The 18,924-nt window shown below is 39.6% G+C and overlaps 1 protein-coding gene across 21 annotated transcripts in view; it reads left to right on the top strand.

Annotated features, from left to right (window-relative positions):
• cacna1d (calcium voltage-gated channel subunit alpha1 D) overlaps window positions 1-15,196 on the top strand; it is a 300,008-nt gene extending 284,812 nt beyond the window's left edge. For all 21 annotated transcript variants that reach the window (XM_062969926.1, XM_062969920.1, XM_062969918.1 and 18 more), the window contains 3 exons: window positions 9,045-9,166; window positions 11,178-11,498; window positions 12,963-15,196. In XM_062969926.1, the coding sequence (XP_062825996.1) occupies window positions 9,045-9,166; window positions 11,178-11,498; window positions 12,963-13,256 (737 nt within the window). In that variant the 3' untranslated portion in view covers window positions 13,257-15,196. The remainder of the gene's footprint in view (window positions 1-9,044; window positions 9,167-11,177; window positions 11,499-12,962) is intronic.
• The last annotated feature ends 3,728 nt before the right edge of the window (window positions 15,197-18,924 follow it).

Genomic DNA, 18,924 nt, shown 5'->3' with positions numbered 1-18,924 from the left:
CTCAACAGGGTGGTAACATCCAGATGTCCCATGGACAACATCTGTGTAGACAGCCAATTCTCCCACACCAGAAGTGACTTGCAGTATGTTCTCAAGTCACTTCTGACACGATTTAAAAAAACTTCAGATTCTCTAATGATGTAAAGAAGAAGAAGAAAGCTTTGGTGTATTTTGTCAGAAAATCCATTTAGAGATAGGAAATGAAATAGCCAGAAGGAGCTATACCTGGTTATAAGAACTCCTAAAGCTGGCTCTGACATGTGTGATTGAGCTAACAACAATTACAAGAGCTGGCAAACTGGAAGAGAGACTTTACAAATTTCCTTCCCACTTATTTGAATGCCTAAGGTCCAAGCCATAACCAACAGTGAGGTAATAAGCACATCACGACATGCTTGGGCTTTGCAGGAACTTGGACCTGTAGTGTAAGAGCAATGTTCTGGCATTTGCAGCATACTTGCTCCTGTTCGTCATCAGAGCATCTAAACAAATTACGTCATGCAAACACAGAACATCACACTTCTCTGATTTGTTTTTCCCAAAACAAATGAAAGAATCTAGGATTACAGTTTGTGTTGCTGTTTGCATGATATGATTTGTTTTGCCATTCCAATTGTGAACAGGAACAGTTCTGCAGCATACACTAGTCTGTTGCTCTTACATTACAAGCCAGGGTTCCTGGATTGCTTTGACGTGAATTTTCCTCTTGTGATCTCTTTTATTATTATTGTTGATATAAATCAAAAAATTATTGGTCATAGATAGGGTTGCCAAATATCACTTCTTATAAGGAAGGTTCTTATAAGGAAGGTTATTAACTGCTTTTTGACTACCTTATTGCTGTTTTGAAAACCTGGCAACATTGGCCACAAAGCCACGTGCAAGCCTTCTAAAGCTACATGTAGCAATGCACGTAATCACCGCTGTAAAGCCTACTAGATTAGAAGTAAACACTTCAACTCCTGTTAGAAGAATGGAGAAACGATAGCAAAGAGCTTTGTTTTGTTATATAATAATATTTTTAGTCTTCAAGGTGGCACGGTGATCTTTTTGGTTTTGTTTTGACAGATTAACACAACTGCCTTTCTGCTTAATGACTGGATAAGATATATTTATATTTGATTTAAAATTACATCCAAGAGCTATTAATAACTATAATTTTTCATACACATAAACAGGTTGTGCATCCTTTTTCTTGGAACTGATATGATCTCAGTTTCTGTGTTTTAAGAGTTAGGTACTAAGCACTGCAAAGAATATAAGAGGATTTGTATTGCCTCTGTCCGACAAGAATTCTTCCGATTGTGTAAACAGGAATGGAATACAATATTGATATAAAATTCAATAAATAGTACTGTGATTGCAGTGACTCATTTTCTGGCAGCTTCCTATCACTTTCACGACAGGCACACCATTCGCTAACACAATTGTAGCTTTTAGGCAAGCTCCCTCACCCATACTGGAAAATGTTTCAGTTTCTCAGAAAACATGTATTAAGAATTAGTAATTTGAGAACTTTCATTTAAATGCAATAACACCCTGGATTGTTTTCAAGAACAGAAGACAGAAGATAATATTATGTTTCGGTTAAGGTAGGCTGGAGAGTTGTTTGATGTGACTACTCGGAAAAGAAAGCAATTAAACTACATAACTTATCTGAGAAAGCTAGATGAGCTTCATTTGCTTGCATTTTGGATATAATCAGCAACTCTTTCAAATATTGCACTTGCAAGCAATAAAACATTTCATAAACATTTTTTTCAAAATGTCACAAAAAAAACCCCAACCTAGCTTTAGGTCGATGTTTCTCAACCTGTGGGTCTCCAGATGTTTTGGCCTTCCACTCCCAGATATCCTAACAGCTGGTAAACTGGCTGGGATTTCTGGGAGTTGTAGATCAAAACACCTGGGGACTCACAAGTTGAGAACCACTGCTTTAGGTAGTACTGAGTTTTGTTGTTTTTTGTCATTAGCATCAGTAATTAGGCTAATTTAAATTAGTGTATTTTAGGATCTTTCTTTAAATCAGACAGACTGCTCTGAAGCACAAGTAAAATTTTGTACACATTGATGTTACATGCATTAACCTGTACAATGCTAATGCCCAACAATGCAAGTATAGGGTGAGCTTCATTGTAATATTCTCTGGAATATCCCCATTGTGGAAAAGTCTTTACTGATATAAAAGAAGCCATGTGTTATGAGTGGCATTACATCCAATATTTTACAGATGAAAACTGGACATATGTGACCACATCAGAGTGTGGTCAAGAGAGCAAAGGTTATGAATGAGAAATATCCCACAAGTTAGACAAATTTTTGCATATTTCTTTTGCTTGAGATGTCCAAACAACATCTCTGTTAAAAGAGAATTAGCTACCCCATGAAACCCAGGTCTTCCTGAAAGGCCTAGGTTTAATGGGGTTTGGGGCCTGTGTGGATTCACCCCCAGATGGCACCCCCCTTCCCACCCCAACCTCCCAAAGCCTTGACATTAAAAAAAATCCTTACCAGGTCACCATGACTCTACTCCGGCAGTCCTCCTGGCACATTATTTATATGAGAACTCTCCCCCCCCCCCTTCTCCTGGCACAATATTTTTACATGCTACAAGGGCTGCTGGAGCAGGGCCATGGTGACCCAGTAAGAATTTTTTTATTTTAAGGCTTGGGAGGGTTGAGAGTAGCTCCATTCCACCACAGTAGTTACCGTGCTGGCATGGGGATACCCACTCACCCCCACCCTTGGGAAACCCTGGGCTTTTATTTGGGCATGGGGATTTTAACCCACAATGAAGTGAGTTTCTTAAACCCACTTCGTCATGGGTTTGGCCCTAGTTTGAAAGCACCCCAATTTGAACTGAAACTGAAACTAAAATAAGCCAGAATTGAGAGGAGTACGAGGAGAAGAGAGAAACTGAGATATTTTAAACACAGCTAACAAAGGGGATGGCAGAGGATTAACTGAGTTTACATAGTGGTCAGTCACAACTGATTGTTTTACTCTACATTGGGAGGGATAGCGAATACTCCAGAAGACAGGAGCTATCCCTCTGTTCTGCTTTGGTTAAAACACACCTGGAATACTGTGTCAAATTCTGGATACCGCAATTTAAGGAAAATGTTGACAAACTGGGATGTATCCAGAGGAGGGCAACTAAAATGATCCAGGTTCTGGAGAGCAAGCCCTATGAGGAGCGGCTTAAAGACCTGGGCATGTTTAGCCTGCAAAAGAGAAGGATGAGAGAAGACACGATAGCCATGTACAAATATGTGAGGAGAAATCATAGGGAGGAGGGAGCAAGCTTGTTTTCTGCTGCTCTGCAGACTAGGTTGCGGAACATTGGCTTCAAACTATAGGAAAGGAGATTCCACCAGAACAGTAGGAAGAACTTCCTCACTGTGAGAGCTGTTCAGCAGTGGAACTCTCTGCCCCGGAGTGTGATGGAGGCTCCTCCTTTGGAGGCTTTTAAGCAGAGGCTGGATGGCCATCTGTCAGGGGTGCTTTGAATGAGATTTCCCTGCTTCTTGGCAGCAGGTTGAGCTGGATGGCCCGTGAGGTCTCTTCCAACTCTATATTTCTATGATGTTTGCCATTTGTACCCCATTTTTGCTTCTGTTATGTGATAAAGGTATGTCACTGGTAAAAGTGCTAATGATAAAGTTGTAGATTCTATCTCAAATAGGCAATACCTTCTCACTGTATGATTTGCCTTTTTATCATGGGTGCTTGCAATCTCCAACCAGGTGTTGTTGTGTTTCAGTTCCTCATCAGAATCAGAAAATCCACCGTGAATTATTTCTTTGGAATTTCTGAGCTAGAAATGCCACATAAAACCATTTTCACAGACAAAGTAATGAACGGAGTTAAACATTAACCTTTAACAAGATGACTGAACTCTTTAACATGACAACTATGAGCTATAATAATGCCAAACAGTAGTCTACTCTGTTTTATATACAAACTAGCTTTGCCCGGTTACGCGTTGCTGTGGTTTATGGGAATCATTTGTTAGCCAGGTGGAATAGCAGTGAATAGCCTTGCAGCCTCAAAGCCTGGCCATTTTCTTCTTATGGGAATCCTTGTTTGGTGAGCTGGAATGCGATGGAATAGGCTTTCTGCTGGGAAGGCTGGGTACTTGCGTTCTAGGGGAATGGTTTTTTGGGCTGCAAGAATTGCAACAAATAGCTTCGCTGCTTCAAAGCCTGGCTGCTTGCTATCTGGGGGAATCTTTGGTTGGTTAGCTTCAATGGTACAAAGTGGTATCACTGTTTCAAAGCCTGGCTGCCTTCTACCAAGGTTAATCCTTTGTTGGTCTGGTCGAATTGCACTGAATAGCCTTGCAGCTTCAATACCTGGCTGTGTTATAACTATTGGAATCCCTGTTTGGCGAGCTGGAGTAGCACCCTCAATCAAAGAGCTGCTTTGAAGCCTGGCTACTTCCTTTGTAGGGGAACCATTGTTTGGCCAGCCTGAATTGCACTGAATAGTCTTGCAGCTTAAAAGCCTAGCTGCTTTCTACATAGACACAGAAAAATAACGTATGTGTATACACTCTTGTAACAATCCCAATAAATGTAATACAATTCAGGTTTCTACAACTCTATATTAAAGTAATTCTCTTCAAACTATATTGCATATAAAAAATTGCTTTCAGGATTTCATAAACAAAGGTACAATATCCATGTCATACTCTCACAAAGTATACTATATCAAAAGTAAATAACAGACAAAAAGAGACAACCAAGTCCATATTATTCCTGGAGTTGTGTAGAATCTTGGGCCAACGTCAATTGTAGTAAAAATATTCAGTGTCCAAGATAACAGTTTCTATATTCAAAGGAATTCTTCGTTTGCTTTGCAACGCCAAGAACTGGAACACAACAAAGTCTCCCGGGTTGTTCCCCTTATATCGTTATCACTTCCTCGGGTGTTGTGTCTGTTTTAATTTTATTGTGCTTAGCACGATTCTTATTAGTAGCACTGGCTCTGTTTTAAGTGGAGTTCTATAACGAGCCAAGAGTTACAAGAGTGTATACACATACATTATTTTTCTGTATTATTATAGATATTTGTGCATTATCAGATCTGCTTTCTACATAGGGCATCCTTGCTAGGCCAGGTTGAATGGGACGGCATACCCTCGTGGCTTCAAAGCCTGGGGATTTTTTACTTATGGAAATCTTGGTGGGTGTCAGACCCCTGGCTGCTGGGCACCAATAACCTTACACGGAGGCCAATCTCTATCTAATATCTATCTAATATCTATAATAGGGCATCTGCTTGCTTGGTCTGAGCCGGAGTCACATAATGGATCCGGAAGTCAAAACGTTCAAAGAACAAAGCCCAGCGCTGCTGCCTTTGGTTTAGCTTCCGTGCGGTCCTTAGATGCTCCAAATTTCGATGGTCAGTATGGACTTCAATGGGAAATTTGGCCCCTTCTAACCAATGCCTCCAATTTTCAAAGGCTGCCTTTATGGCTAAGAGTTCTTTTTCCCAAATGGTATAATTTCTCTCTGGGGCTGTTAGTTGTCGTGAGTAATAGGCACAAGGATGGAGATGTTCTCCCACTGGTTGCATGAGCACAGCCCCAATTGCCACATCGGAGGCGTCAGCCTGCACAACAAAAGGGGTTTTAGGATCAGGGTGCTGTAGAATTGGCTGGGTCGTGAATAATTGCTTTAGCTGGTGGAACCCTTTCTCAGCTTGTTCTGTCCAGCGGAAAGGCTGTTTCCCTCGGATGCAGCTGGTGATTGGGTCAGACCAGCGAGCGAATTCTAGAATGAATTTGCGGTAGTAGTTTGCAAACCCCAAGAAGCGTTGTACTTCCTTTTTGTTAGTTGGCGCCCGCCATTCCAATACGGCCGAAACCTTTGCCGGGTCCATGGAGAGTCCTAGTGGCGAGACGCGGTATCCCAGGAAGTCTACCTCTTGCAAATCAAAGGCGCATTTTTCTAACTTGGCATATAGTCCATGATCCCGCAATCATTGTAGCACCATTCTGACGTGCTGATCGTGTTCTGTTTGTGATTTCGAAAACACCAAAAAGTCGTCCAAGTATATGATCAAGAACCGATCTAGACCACCAGGTCAATGGCACAGTCATAGGGTCTATGTGGGGGTAGTTTCTCGGCTTCCTTTTCATTGAAAACATCCCGAATATTATTAGTCTGAATATTTCTTGGGCAAGGTGATGATGGGTTCTGCGTCTGTGGCATGGCAAACCTTGGCTACTAGGCAATGATTTTGGCAATACCTTGAGGCGAACTGCAGTTCTCTGTTGGACCAGGAGATGTTTGGGTCGTGGAGTGTCAGCCACGGGATACCGAAAATCACGGGGAAATGGGGAACCTCGGTAACGAAGAAGGAGATTTCTTCCTGCATCTCGATGTTGAGGCCTTCGCGAAACTGTCCTCTGAGGGCTATATCATTCCAGCCGGTGTTTTGAGCCAGCACCCGGAACTCAGCTATGTACCGGGACAACGGTCTGTCCCCTTGGAAGAGGCGTCGGAGTTTATGGCCAGCCGCCTCTTCGTCGTCCTTGATCCCCCAGGTTTTTCGAAGGTGGTTCAAGAATTGCTGCGCGGTGTTTAGGTGCGTGGAACCTGCGTCGTACAATGCCGTCGCCCAAGTAGCCGCAGGCCCATCTAGGAGACTGAAAATCCACGCCACCTTGACATCTTCTTGGGCAAACTCGGCTTGATGGGCTTCTAAGTACGCCTGGCACTGGCGACGGAAGACATGGACCTTGGAGGCTTCTCCAGAAAACTTGGTTGGTAGCGCTAGAGCAGGGAGACGGGCTCCTCGTTCCTTCAAGCCCCGTATCTCTCCCTCCTGCTCTCGGAGTGTGTCCCGAATCCAATTAAATTCATCTTGAGAAATGGTGTAACTGAGTGGTTGAGCTGGGGCGGCCGCTCCGGCTCCTGGTGTTGACATATTGGCCTTAGGTTATTTGGTGCTGTGGGTGGCGGAGTCAAACTGTCAGACCCCTGGCTGCTGGGCACCAATAACCTTACACGGAGGCCAATCTCTATCTAATATCTTTATTAAGGAAATATATAAAAGCAATAAAAACAAGTGAAGAGTATAGTTCAGAAGCAGACCTTTCAAATGAGGTCAAATATAGTCCAAAAATGTATTGTCCAATAAATGATATTAGAGTTCAAAGTTTTAATCCACTTGACCGAAACACACACTTTTGCCAAGCAATAGTGTGGGGAAATGTCAGAGTCTTAGAAGTCCAATGAAGCTTGACAACAAGGCTGGAAATAAACTTGGTTCTTGACTAGGTCCGTGACTAGAAACAAGGCAAAACGTGAAGCGTGGAACAGGGTCCGTGGTTAAACAGCAAGGCTAGGCAAGGCTTGAATGCTTGATCCGGGAAGCAAGGAACTGGGGTTACGAAGTCCACACACGATCTCTCTCCTGAAGCTGATCAATTGACTCCGCAAAGAATCTCCCACGCCAAACACCTATATTGGGTCTCGTTTTCCCGTCAACAAAACTCTTTCCCTAGAGAACAAGAAGCGAAACCCAACTCTGTCCAGATGCAAGACTCCTTAGAATTTCCCAAGGGAAGCAGGCCTAATCAGCCTGTTGTTTGGCAGCGATCCGTAAACTTCTCCGATTTGCTTCTCTGACTCCTCTGTCTCTAGAATAAGATTCCTTCCTGGGAAACGGAGGGGAGGAATGCCCAAGGTCTGGTTTACTGAAGTCTTGAGGACAAACATCAACATCCGGCAGGTGAAAGGATTCCGGCTCTTGTTGAACCGGCGAAAACCCCATGTTTTCATCTTCATCTGCCACGATGGCACTAGGAACAGGACTACAAGGCCCATGAGGCATCACAGTGGGCCAGATTGAAAAGCACTGAATAGCCTTGCTGCTTGCAAGCCTGGCCGCTTTCTATTTTGCGGAATCCTTGGTTGGCCAGTTTGAATAGCAATTAATAGTCTCGGTGTGGCAGGTATGAATGCTGAAATTAGGCACCTTGATTAACATTTAATGGCCTTGCAGCTTCAAAGCCTGTCTGCTTCCTGCTTGGGGGAATCCTTTGTTGGGAGATGTTAGCTGCCCCTGATTGTTTCCTTTCTGGAATTCCCAATTTCCCTGCTTTCAGAGTGTTGCTCTTTATTTACTGTCCTGGTTTTAGATATTATATTGTTCTGTATTATTATACCACAGTAATTATTACATATTATATTTATAATCTTATATTATCTGCTTAGAACTGGATTATATGAGGCCCCTCCTACACAGCTGTATAAAATCCACACTGAACTGGATTATATGGCAGTGTTAACTCTAGATAATCCAGTTCAAAGGCGATACTGTGGATTATCCTGCCTTGGCATTCTGGGTAATATAGCTGTGTGGAAGGGCCTTGAGTCTACACTGCCATATAATCCAGTTCAAATCAGATAATCTGTATTTTATAGGCTGTTTCGAAGAGGCCTAACTGCCTGTGCCCTGGGTGCCATTTTGGCTGAGGGAGTTGCTAGGATACAAAAGGGGTGGGGCCTAAAGGCAGCCGGGGGGGGTGTGTGGCTAAAGGCAGCAGAGCCTACATTTCTAACTGGCAGTTAAGGGGAGAAAAGCTCTTCCTCATCTTCTGTAATTTTGACTATTTCTCTTGGGTTTTTTTATTGAAAGACATATTTTGGATGACTATGTCTTTTGTGGCCAAATTTGGTGTGATTGGATTTGGTGGTTTTGTTGTTTACTCCATAGTAAAATGAACATTACATTTTTATATATATAATGGGGGAGGGCCAACTTTTTGCTATGTGTGTTTAAAACATAATATCAATACAGTACATCCTAATAACAGTGGTATGTTAGGTTAAGAAAATGTAATGGCAGTATGATAATTTGAAACATCGAGAAAGGAAAAATGAGAGGTTGAACAGATAGAATAGCAACAAAATATTTCTTGGCAGTTTGTAAATATGAACAATGAGTTTTCTCATTTCTCTTGCAACATACTAGCAGTCTCTAGAAACTGTCACAAGGAAATAGTAACATCTAATTCTTTTATTTTTTAGCAAATCGCCGTTCTTCCTTTAATTTTGAATGCCTCCGCAGACAGAGCAGTCAAGATGAAATACCACTGTCCCCTACATTTCCTCACCGCACTGCTTTACCCCTGCACTTAATGCAACAGCAGGTGAGTTAAGGGAAAATGACACTTGGTTTCAGATGCAAAATTGTATATCACTGCTTGAGAACATGCAAAGATCAGCGTTTACAACATTTGTGTAATTAATTGGCGGTAAATTCATAAATTTAATTCATTGTGGTTTGCAGGCACAAAAGTTAATTCATTGTTAAGCACTGCGTTAATTATTATTGTTATTTCTAATTATCTAAAGAAACTGGTTTAGGAACAAAATGTGGATTTAGGTGTGGAACCTTTTGCCCACTCATCTGGAAATAAACCTAACTGATCTCAAGGGATTTGCTTCTAAATACACAAGCAACAAGATTGCACTTTTCTCTGAATGAAATGACTTCATTCCGAGATGCATGGACAGATGTAAACAGAAAATTAGCATGCCAAGTAAACATTCTGCCTAGACTACCTCCTGAAATGCTATAGCCAAAACACACATAAATTATTCCAAACCAGAAAAGGAGGAGCAATCCATGAATTTGTTGACTCCTGCTGAGGTGAAGTAAGGGGTTTGAAGAAAGTATTCCTGTTGGATCCCTGACTCCTCCCCAATTCTTTCATCTTGCCTTGCCCAGGAAAGGTTGTCTAACTCCATTCCTCTGTTTTCCCTTGGATCCTTGACTTTTTTTCTTCTCCACCACTCTATTTAAAATTGCTCTCACTTTATTACCTCTATTTTTTATTCCTCCCGTATATACCTCCTTGTTTGTCTCTGCTTGCTTTTCTTTGGTTGGGCTGAGGATGAGGAAAGTAAAACAAAATCTAAAGATTGCATCATCAATTAGAGTCCCTCAGTCCCTAATTATATCTGAATAGTGAAAGACAGGTGAGCACTCTTATCCTCTTTCCATGGCAGCAGTAAGAATGTGCACTCAACAGCAACCCCCACTGCAACAACTGTCCCTTTCAGAGTCACCACCAAAGATTAGAGGGGAGATTGAATATATCCCCTTTAGAAGCTGAACTTATTTGTGCCTCCAACTTTGATGAAGCTGAGGCCCCAGTTAGTAAAGCCTGAACATACTTTACCAACTGCTACTGCATTATTTATGTTGGTCTGGATAGCTGGATTTGATCCATTTCTGACCTGATCCATTGTCTGTTCGTACATTGCTGCCATCACCATTTTCCTGCCATTGCTTCTCTCCAGCCATAGAGTTCCCTGTAAGCATGGTCTCCTCTGCTGAGGTTAGACTAAGATGTCTACTTAACCAGCTTATGATCTCAGAACATCCAAAAGATGACAGCCAGGAGTTGAGGGAGCTCACTTGCCAATGAATAGTGGTGGCTGCAACACAAAAATAAGAGGACAACCCAATGGGGCAAATGCAATCTCAAACTGACAGAGCAGGGAAGTTTAGTTCTCTCTCTACACAAGAAAACCCATCAACTCCTCTCCTGGGCTGGGGAGATTCTCCTCTTCATCTCAGCAGAACACAATACATTTAGGGCTCTTTGAACAAGGGAGCAGACTTTCTGAGTCACCACACTCTAAATTGCAGGGAATAGAGGCTGGACATGATTGCAGACTCACTGTGGAGAGCTACAGGTTGACCTCTTCACGTCAGACACAAGCCACAAGCTCACCAGCCCCCAGGCAACTTCCAAATAGAAAACATTTTAAGCCATGTTTTCACATATTTTTTGAAAAGAAGCAGAAAAGAGAAATAGGTAATCAAAACTCCATGTATGAACAAAATGAACACTTAATTGTTTATAGCCGGTTAAACAACATACTTCTCTTCTTTACTCCTATGGATTTTTAAAAAAAACTTTTATGACATCTTACTTAGAATCATAGAATCAGAATCATTGAATCATAGAGTTGGAAGATACCACATGGCCCATCTAGTTCAACCACCCTGCCATGCAGGAAAAGAACCATCAAAGTCCCTCTGACTGATGGCATGAGACAGCAAGTAATTTTGGTTAGTAGTTACAGTTATGCTTCAAGCTACCGCCTCCATAAACATGTGAACTTATCACCTTTTCATCTTTTTCTCAGGTCATGGCTGTTGCAGGTCTGGATGCCACGAAAGCTCATCGACATTCTCCTAGTCGTTCAACACGTTCGTGGGCCACTCCACCAGCCACCCCACCCAACCGTGACCGTACTCCTTATTATACTCCTCTTATCCAAGTAGACCAGCCTGACTCTACAGAATATATGAATGGCAGCCTACCTTCTTTGCACAGAAGCTCCTGGTACACGGACGATCCTGATATTGCCTATCGGACATTTACACCAGCTAATTTGACTGTACCGAGTGACTTTAGGCATAAGCATAGTGACAAACAGAGAAGTGCGGACAGTTTAGTAGAAGCGGTAAGAATTCTGTTTTTGTTTTATACTTTGTGATGGGAATTAAATCATTTTCAAAAATGAGGCATTGCTTAATATTATACATAGTTCATTTTACCTTAATTGCTAGAAGTGAAGTAGCTAGAATGAGAATCAATACCCTTTGCTTTCCTTTTCTTGTGTGAACCCAAGCACACAATCAGGGTTACTTTGAGCAGAGCACATCTTTCAGGCAACATAAACATTTTCTTTATTCAATCATTGCTGAGTTTCTGGTCGATCTGGTGTTTGTTTTCCCAGTCCTGTAATTTCTGTCCCTGATTCTATGAACACAATGTGAAATTGTGAGAGATTCTGTTACAGATCCAATGGCCAGTTCCTCTGCTTACCAAACAATAATGATGATGACAACAACAATATAGACATGTAATTGAAGAATATAAGGCTAAAAATGTATTGATTATAGTTGCCCATAAGATAGATGCCATTATGGTTCTATAGCCAGGCATCAGCCAACCTATTTGTGGATTTAAGAAAAAATACTGAGCCCATTTGCCAGGATTAACAACTATGGCATGCCACACAGTTGGTTATCACTGCATAATTCCCCTGGCACTTGACAGTGTGACAAAATCCAGTATCATTAGTACTAGGTTTGACTCCTGCTGACCACATCCCCAGCATCTCATAAAGAGACCCTTCTGAATGCATTAAATCACCTGCTAACTTGATCAAAAAATACCCACACACAAGGTTAGGAAGAAAGATCATAGAAATTATTGCTCCAGACCCTGTTGCTGAGATGTTCTTGGGATGGTCCATGTCACATTTTCCTACTCTTCCTACAGTTAGAGGATGCTTGTGTTTTGTACCTTACAGCAGCAAATTGTAGCATTCTGATGTTGTTAAGGCAACTAAAGTAACTATCATATTTCATCACATAATAGTCACACTTTTTATGGGTGTGTGTGCCTGTTATGCAAGGAAAATATGTGCAGATGGATGGGTGAGTGATGTGCCCTTACTGAAAGGGTCCAAGTAAGAGAGTAGAGCCCTTTAGCAAGAGAGTGTAGGTAAAGCTGTTTAGAGCAGGGCACGTGGAAGGGAAAGCTAGACTGTTTACATTGCAACAAATCCAAGGGTATGACTATTTTCACACTCTTAAAATTTTAAGAAGAATCTTAAAATACCAAAATCAGGACCCATAAAGGGGAGTGTAACTATTATGAAATGATGGCTATTATGCAATGAAATACGGTAGCTTCTTTTCGATAACAAAGTATTAGCTTTTGAAATGGTAAATATTCAGTTAAGATTACATTGATGTCCTTGAAACCATAATTGTACTAATTATTTTAAGAAGTTTCCAAACCCTACTCAAGATTTTACACTATATAAAGTGAAATGAAGATACGGAAAATTCAGCTATTTACTTTTGCTTTCTAAATGCCTAATTTCTCCTTAACGTTTATTCTATATCTGTTCCAGGTACTTATATCTGAAGGACTAGGACGGTACGCAAAGGACCCAAAGTTTGTTTCTGCCACAAAACATGAAATTGCAGATGCTTGTGACATGACTATTGATGAGATGGAAAGTGCTGCAAGTAACCTTCTCAATGGGAACATTAGCAATGGCGCCAATGGTGACATGTTCCCTATTTTAAATAGACAAGATTATGAACTTCAAGACTTTGGTCCTGGCTATAGTGATGAAGAGCCAGAGACTAATAAATATGAAGAAGATTTAGCCGATGAAATGATATGCATTACAACCTTATAGTATTTAGTAAGAAAAAATATCTTTGATTTTGAATAAACAAAAGTGCCTCATATTTCCAAGATGCTAGGCACTAGTTGGAAGTAAGCTTTGCACGGGTGATGATGTCACAATGCAAGGAAGCCATACTTTTATTTTTTAATAAGAGTCTCCAGTAGGATGAATGAGGATCCGAGTGGCAGGAGAAGGCCATTGCTATAGAAGAACAAGGCCTTTGGCTACCGAATCTTGCGCTCGTCGGTGAAGAAAGATTGATCTTTAGATCCATGGAGATTCTAACCAGCCTGTTTTCAAATGATGAAGGAAAATTTGAAAGATAGCTGCCTTTCCATTTTGTGCTGCTGCCCTGTAGAGTGAAAAAGTTTCTCAGTGGAAGGTTTGGTACTGAAAACAAATGTCTTCAGGAGAAGGATGTGGTGATGACAATCAAAAGTGTCATTACCTCTGCTTACATAGCATATCAAATGTCTACTGCGTTTCACATATCCACACCAATCTTGTTTTTCAAATTTGCCTCTTATTTTTTATTATTATCATTTGTCTAATCCAGTTTGTCAAATTTTACCTTCAAGAGATTATTTTATTGGACTGATGCTGAAAAGCGTTTCTCTCATATGTAACACCAGTTTACATAGCAAAATATCATTAAAGATAGTCTGTTTTATGACTGTCACATTAAGGGCAAAATATACTGGAATAAATTGCATTTTTACCAATGCACTTGCAACCAGGTTAAAGTAAAGTTAAATATGATAGTTTGTTTTAAAATAAAATTATATAGCAGAGATTATTGTAAATAAATTGTAATCTACAATCATTTGTATTTGTAAAGAGATGTTCTATATTTTGTAATTATTATTGTACCGTAATTGAACTGCAGCAATATTTATGGAGCCTAATTATTGTTATTCTCCACAGGATTCTAGATAGAAGTATTTTTACTTGGACTGTATAGAGCTATAGGATTAAATATTTAAATAGAGCCACCTCTTATTTCTTCATTGTAAAATGCTTTTGAGGTAAAGATTTTAACAAAAATTGATGCTACAGAGATTTTTAAAAAAATATTTTGAGTCAATAAGAGTCTTGCTATACAACGTAAGACATTGAAGATTACTATTTTATAGTATGATATATGGAAATTAAGGGATGTGGAATTGTCTGTATCTCGTTTGAATGACAACAAGCTGTCTGTTTATTTATGCTAAAACTCCTGCAATAACAGGTAAATATAAAGAACCAAACGTGGCCAATTTTAACAAGATATCTTTTAACCATGCAGCTAAATACATGGCTATTTGTAGGTTAAGATCCCAGTCATATGCATTGTTTCCCAGGAGTAGGCCCCATGGAATACAATGCAATAAAGATGCACAGGGCTGTGCTGAAAGTGTTGCTTTGGCAGGGGCATATAAAAGTTAGACTTGAAGCAGAGTATGTGATGAAATTACTATTTACAAATCCCAAATATTCCCAATATTGGGTGTATATGATTTCTTCTCCCCCTTTTGTGGTTCCATGTGTACTGTTTCCAGAATTATTTTTATGCAATTAAAGGAGGGCTTGGATATTGTTTGTGATGCAGTGATACTGAGGCTAATACAATTTTGGAAACCTGTACTGTCTAGTGTCTGTTTTCTTAAGACTGAATCAACTGGCTTGTGGCCAAGTAACCTGATCAGGTTTTATCTACATTAACAAAATAGGTAGCAATCAAACTCACATTTCTTAAAGTGTGACATACATGAACTCTGCTCCTGTAACCATTTTGTGCACAGTGGCAATTTGCTATGGATACCTTACAGACCTCTTCTTGAATCACTTCTTTAAAATGCCTGGAAAGAATTTAAAGGTTTGTAGATTGTTTCTTGACCTACATCATTTTGTATGAAAAGAAATGCAAAATGTTCTTCAGAATAAAAATGTGTAATGATTTTATTATACTTGGGACTCTTTTTTACTTGTATTTGCAAACGGAATCCTAGATGCAATTTCTTCCTAGTAAAACACAATTGAAGAGGAAATCACAATTTGGAACATTTACTAGACAGTTATGGACACGATCCATGGGGACATTCTCTGGTAAAAAAAAAACTCCCACTGAAATAATTGGGAATTGTGCAATTAATTTGAAGTGGAATGATCTGCTATAAAATACATGATAAATTATAAAGATATGTATTTACTTTCACTTTCAAATAGTACCCACCCAATATTTCCTGGTTTGATTTCCTTTGAAAGTGAGAACACAGACTTGGCACAATATCCCTGTAAAAACTTGTGAATTTGCAGATCGATGGATCTTTATTAGTAACTGTCCAAATATAGTAAAGACTCACTTATCCAACATAAACGGGCTGGCAGAACGTTGGATAAGTGAATACGTTGGATAATAAGGAGGGATTAAGGAAAAGCCTATTAAACATCAAATTAGGTTATGATTTTACAAATTAAGCACCAAAACATCATGTTATACAACAAATTTGACAGAAAAAGTAGTTCAATACGTAGAAATGCTATGTAGTAATTACTGTATTTACGAATTTAGCACCAAAATATCACAATATTTTGAAAACATTGACTACAAAAATGCATTGGATAATCCAGAACATTGGATAAGTGAGTGTTGGACAAGTGAGATTCTACTGTAACAGTTATTCATCCATGGATCCTTGCCAACCTGGAGAGACCAATCATGTGCCACAGTATTTTTGTAATAGACAAATCCTTGTTCACAGGTCTCTTCTAGATCTTTCTAAATGACTTCATCAAAGGAATGGAGGAAATGCTCATCACATTGGTAGATTATACTGAGCTGGGAGGGTCAATGAACATCTCTTGCAAGGTAGAATCAGGATTCAAATTATCCAACAGGATGGAGTACACAGCCAAAACTAATAATATGAATGTAAATAGAGATGACTGCAAACCTTTACATTTGGGTTTAAAAAAAGCAGATGTACAAACATAAGATGGGTGATGCTTTCTATAGCAACTATTTGTGCAAAAAAATATCCAGTGATTTTAGTAGATCACAAACTAAACACAAGTTAGCAGTGTGATCAAGTATCCAAAAAGGTTGATATAATTTGCTACTTCAGAAGGATATTGTCTGGGTTATGAGACGTAGTTTGTTTTTTTTCCATTTTGTGTGTATATTGTAGCTGACAAAATGTGAAGAAATGATAAGACAGATCTATGAATATTTAAAGAGCTGTCACATAGATAGCAGAGCAGATTTGTTCTCTGTTGTTCTAGATCAGAGCTTTCCAAACTAGGTGTCATGACAATTTAGTGTGTCTGCTACAATGTGTAGGTGTGTTGCATGAACATAATGGGAAACCTCTGAGTCTATGAGAAATAAGCAATAAATCATATATATTTTTAAAATATAAATATTTCAATGATGTGTCCTCATACATTTCATTATTATAATATTTCCATATCTCTTATGATTGGTTTAAACTCTGGTTTGCTAGTAGAACTGGATTTCTATGTTGTGAAACGATCTCTAAAAAGGTGTGTCACTTACATGAAATGTTTGGAAAGCTCTGCTCTAGATGTCAGGATCCAAAGCGATGGGTTTGAAGTAAAAGAAAGATGACATAAGAAAGACGTAATGGTATGAATTTTCAAGAAGTGAACTAATCTCCCTGAAAAGTGATAAAGTTCCCCTTCTTAGCATTTATTAAATAGAGGTTGGATAGTCACCTAATACTGAAGTAGAAATTTCCTGGGTTAAATGATTTCTGAGGTTATTTTTAGACCCAGCTCTATTATATACAAATATAAAAGGAATTGATGGGAAACAGCCCTCCAGATCCATAAAATCATTCATCCTAAACTTGTCATATACCAGAATGAAGAGGATGTGTTATACCAGAGCAGAACATTATTAATGCTCTCCATTCTTTTTGCACAATACTGCGAAACACACAAAAGACAAAAGTGCAGACACTTAGTCTAAAACGATCCATCTAAATGCTTGTCAGTTCAAGGTCCTTGAGAGATGTTGATGCTACCCAAAATTTGATGTTCTTGTGCTATTAAAAACCCAGACACTTCTAGTTTCTTGCAGCTCTCAAGAGACTTCCAAGAACACAACAGTCTCAAAAGTCACAACTGTCCCAAGTGGCTTTGCTTATTTTGTCCTCAAGTGTTTTGTTGCTATGACAATTGGAGACTTCCTTGTTTCTGGTTGGTTACAGCATATTTTCAAATCAATATGGTTATATTTCCTAACACACAAGTGTACCCCACCCTTCCATAGCACACCACATTATACATCAAGCTTAACAATCAAGAAAAAGGTTTTTTACTGGTTGTGCATTTGTTGGCATGTTGCAAACATGTGGGGATCATCTTTGATGACTGAGAACTGTATTTTGATATTTTAAGAGGATTTAAACTTCCAAACCCATTATTTATTTTTGTGTCAGATGCAAACCGAGGGTACAAGTTGTAATGTAATTGCAAACATAAACAACGTTTTAAAAACTTGGCATTATACTAAATGTCCTTTGACCAGTAGCTGGCCATTTGGAGTGCCTCTGGTGTTGCTGTAAGAAGGTCCTCCATTGTGCATGTGGCAGGGCCCAGGCTGCACACTCATTTAAAGTCAGGTATTGGATAAGAGGAGTATTTATCATGATAACTATATAAAAGTAATAAGGGAAATAAAAATAAACCACAAAGGCAATATCATGCACAGATTAAAACATTCTCCGACAACATGAGGAGCAACTACTGTGCCATACAGTTATTTATACTGCAGGGCACTTAATACCATACACTGCAGAATGAATGTAGTTTGACACCATAACTCAGTTCTATGGAATCATGGGAGCTGGTCAGCTACCAGCATCATTTTGCAGGGAAAGCTAAAACTACAGCTCCCATGATTCCATAGCTTTGAGCCGTAACAGTTAGTGATGTCAAACTGCATTCATTCTACAGTGTAGATGTCTTTGACTGGCATGCACCCCCATATATTGTTCTATGTCTGTTCTGCTGACAGTGGGCAGATGTGGAGTTGCACTTAACAGCAATGTTTTACATTGTTGTTTCACCTTACAATAGTGCATTGTGGTTGCAAAGTGTGAAACAATACCCAGTCTTTTACCTATGTTGTCCAATTGTGCTATTGCACATGAGGCTTGTATAGTGCTGGCATGCAGATAGTTATGCTATGTTGAGTGGATGTTGTGTTGCAGCTGTGATATAATAACAAGAATCTCACCTAGCTACATAAATGACTTCAATTTTCCATTAGAGCTGACATACACTCATCAAACAGCAGGGCTATGTACCATCCCCACACAGATCACATCAGAATGGGACAATAGACCCAAGGTGATTTCGAACGGGTCTGCAACCCAACAGCCGCAAAGATAATGATATATACATTGATGATTTGAACACTTTGAATGTACCACTGCACACTAAAACAACCTCTTCCCTCTGTTAAAGCTCAACATCTCTGAATATTAAAAATGCTATGTATCATGTTGCATGATACACATTTCCACATTTAAGTGAGTCATGCTGGCCTCTGTTTAATGACAGAACAATGCTATACTGTAACAGAGATTATTTACCTGATTCCTTATGAGACAGCATTCACTGCAGACACAATTGCTCTCAGTAGCGTTCTTATTCCAACCAGCTGTTC

This window comes from Anolis carolinensis, chromosome 2 (assembly GCF_035594765.1).
Source record: "Anolis carolinensis isolate JA03-04 chromosome 2, rAnoCar3.1.pri, whole genome shotgun sequence".
Taxonomy (NCBI): Eukaryota; Metazoa; Chordata; class Lepidosauria; order Squamata; family Dactyloidae; genus Anolis; species Anolis carolinensis.
This window is presented reverse-complemented; position numbering and strand designations above follow the sequence as displayed.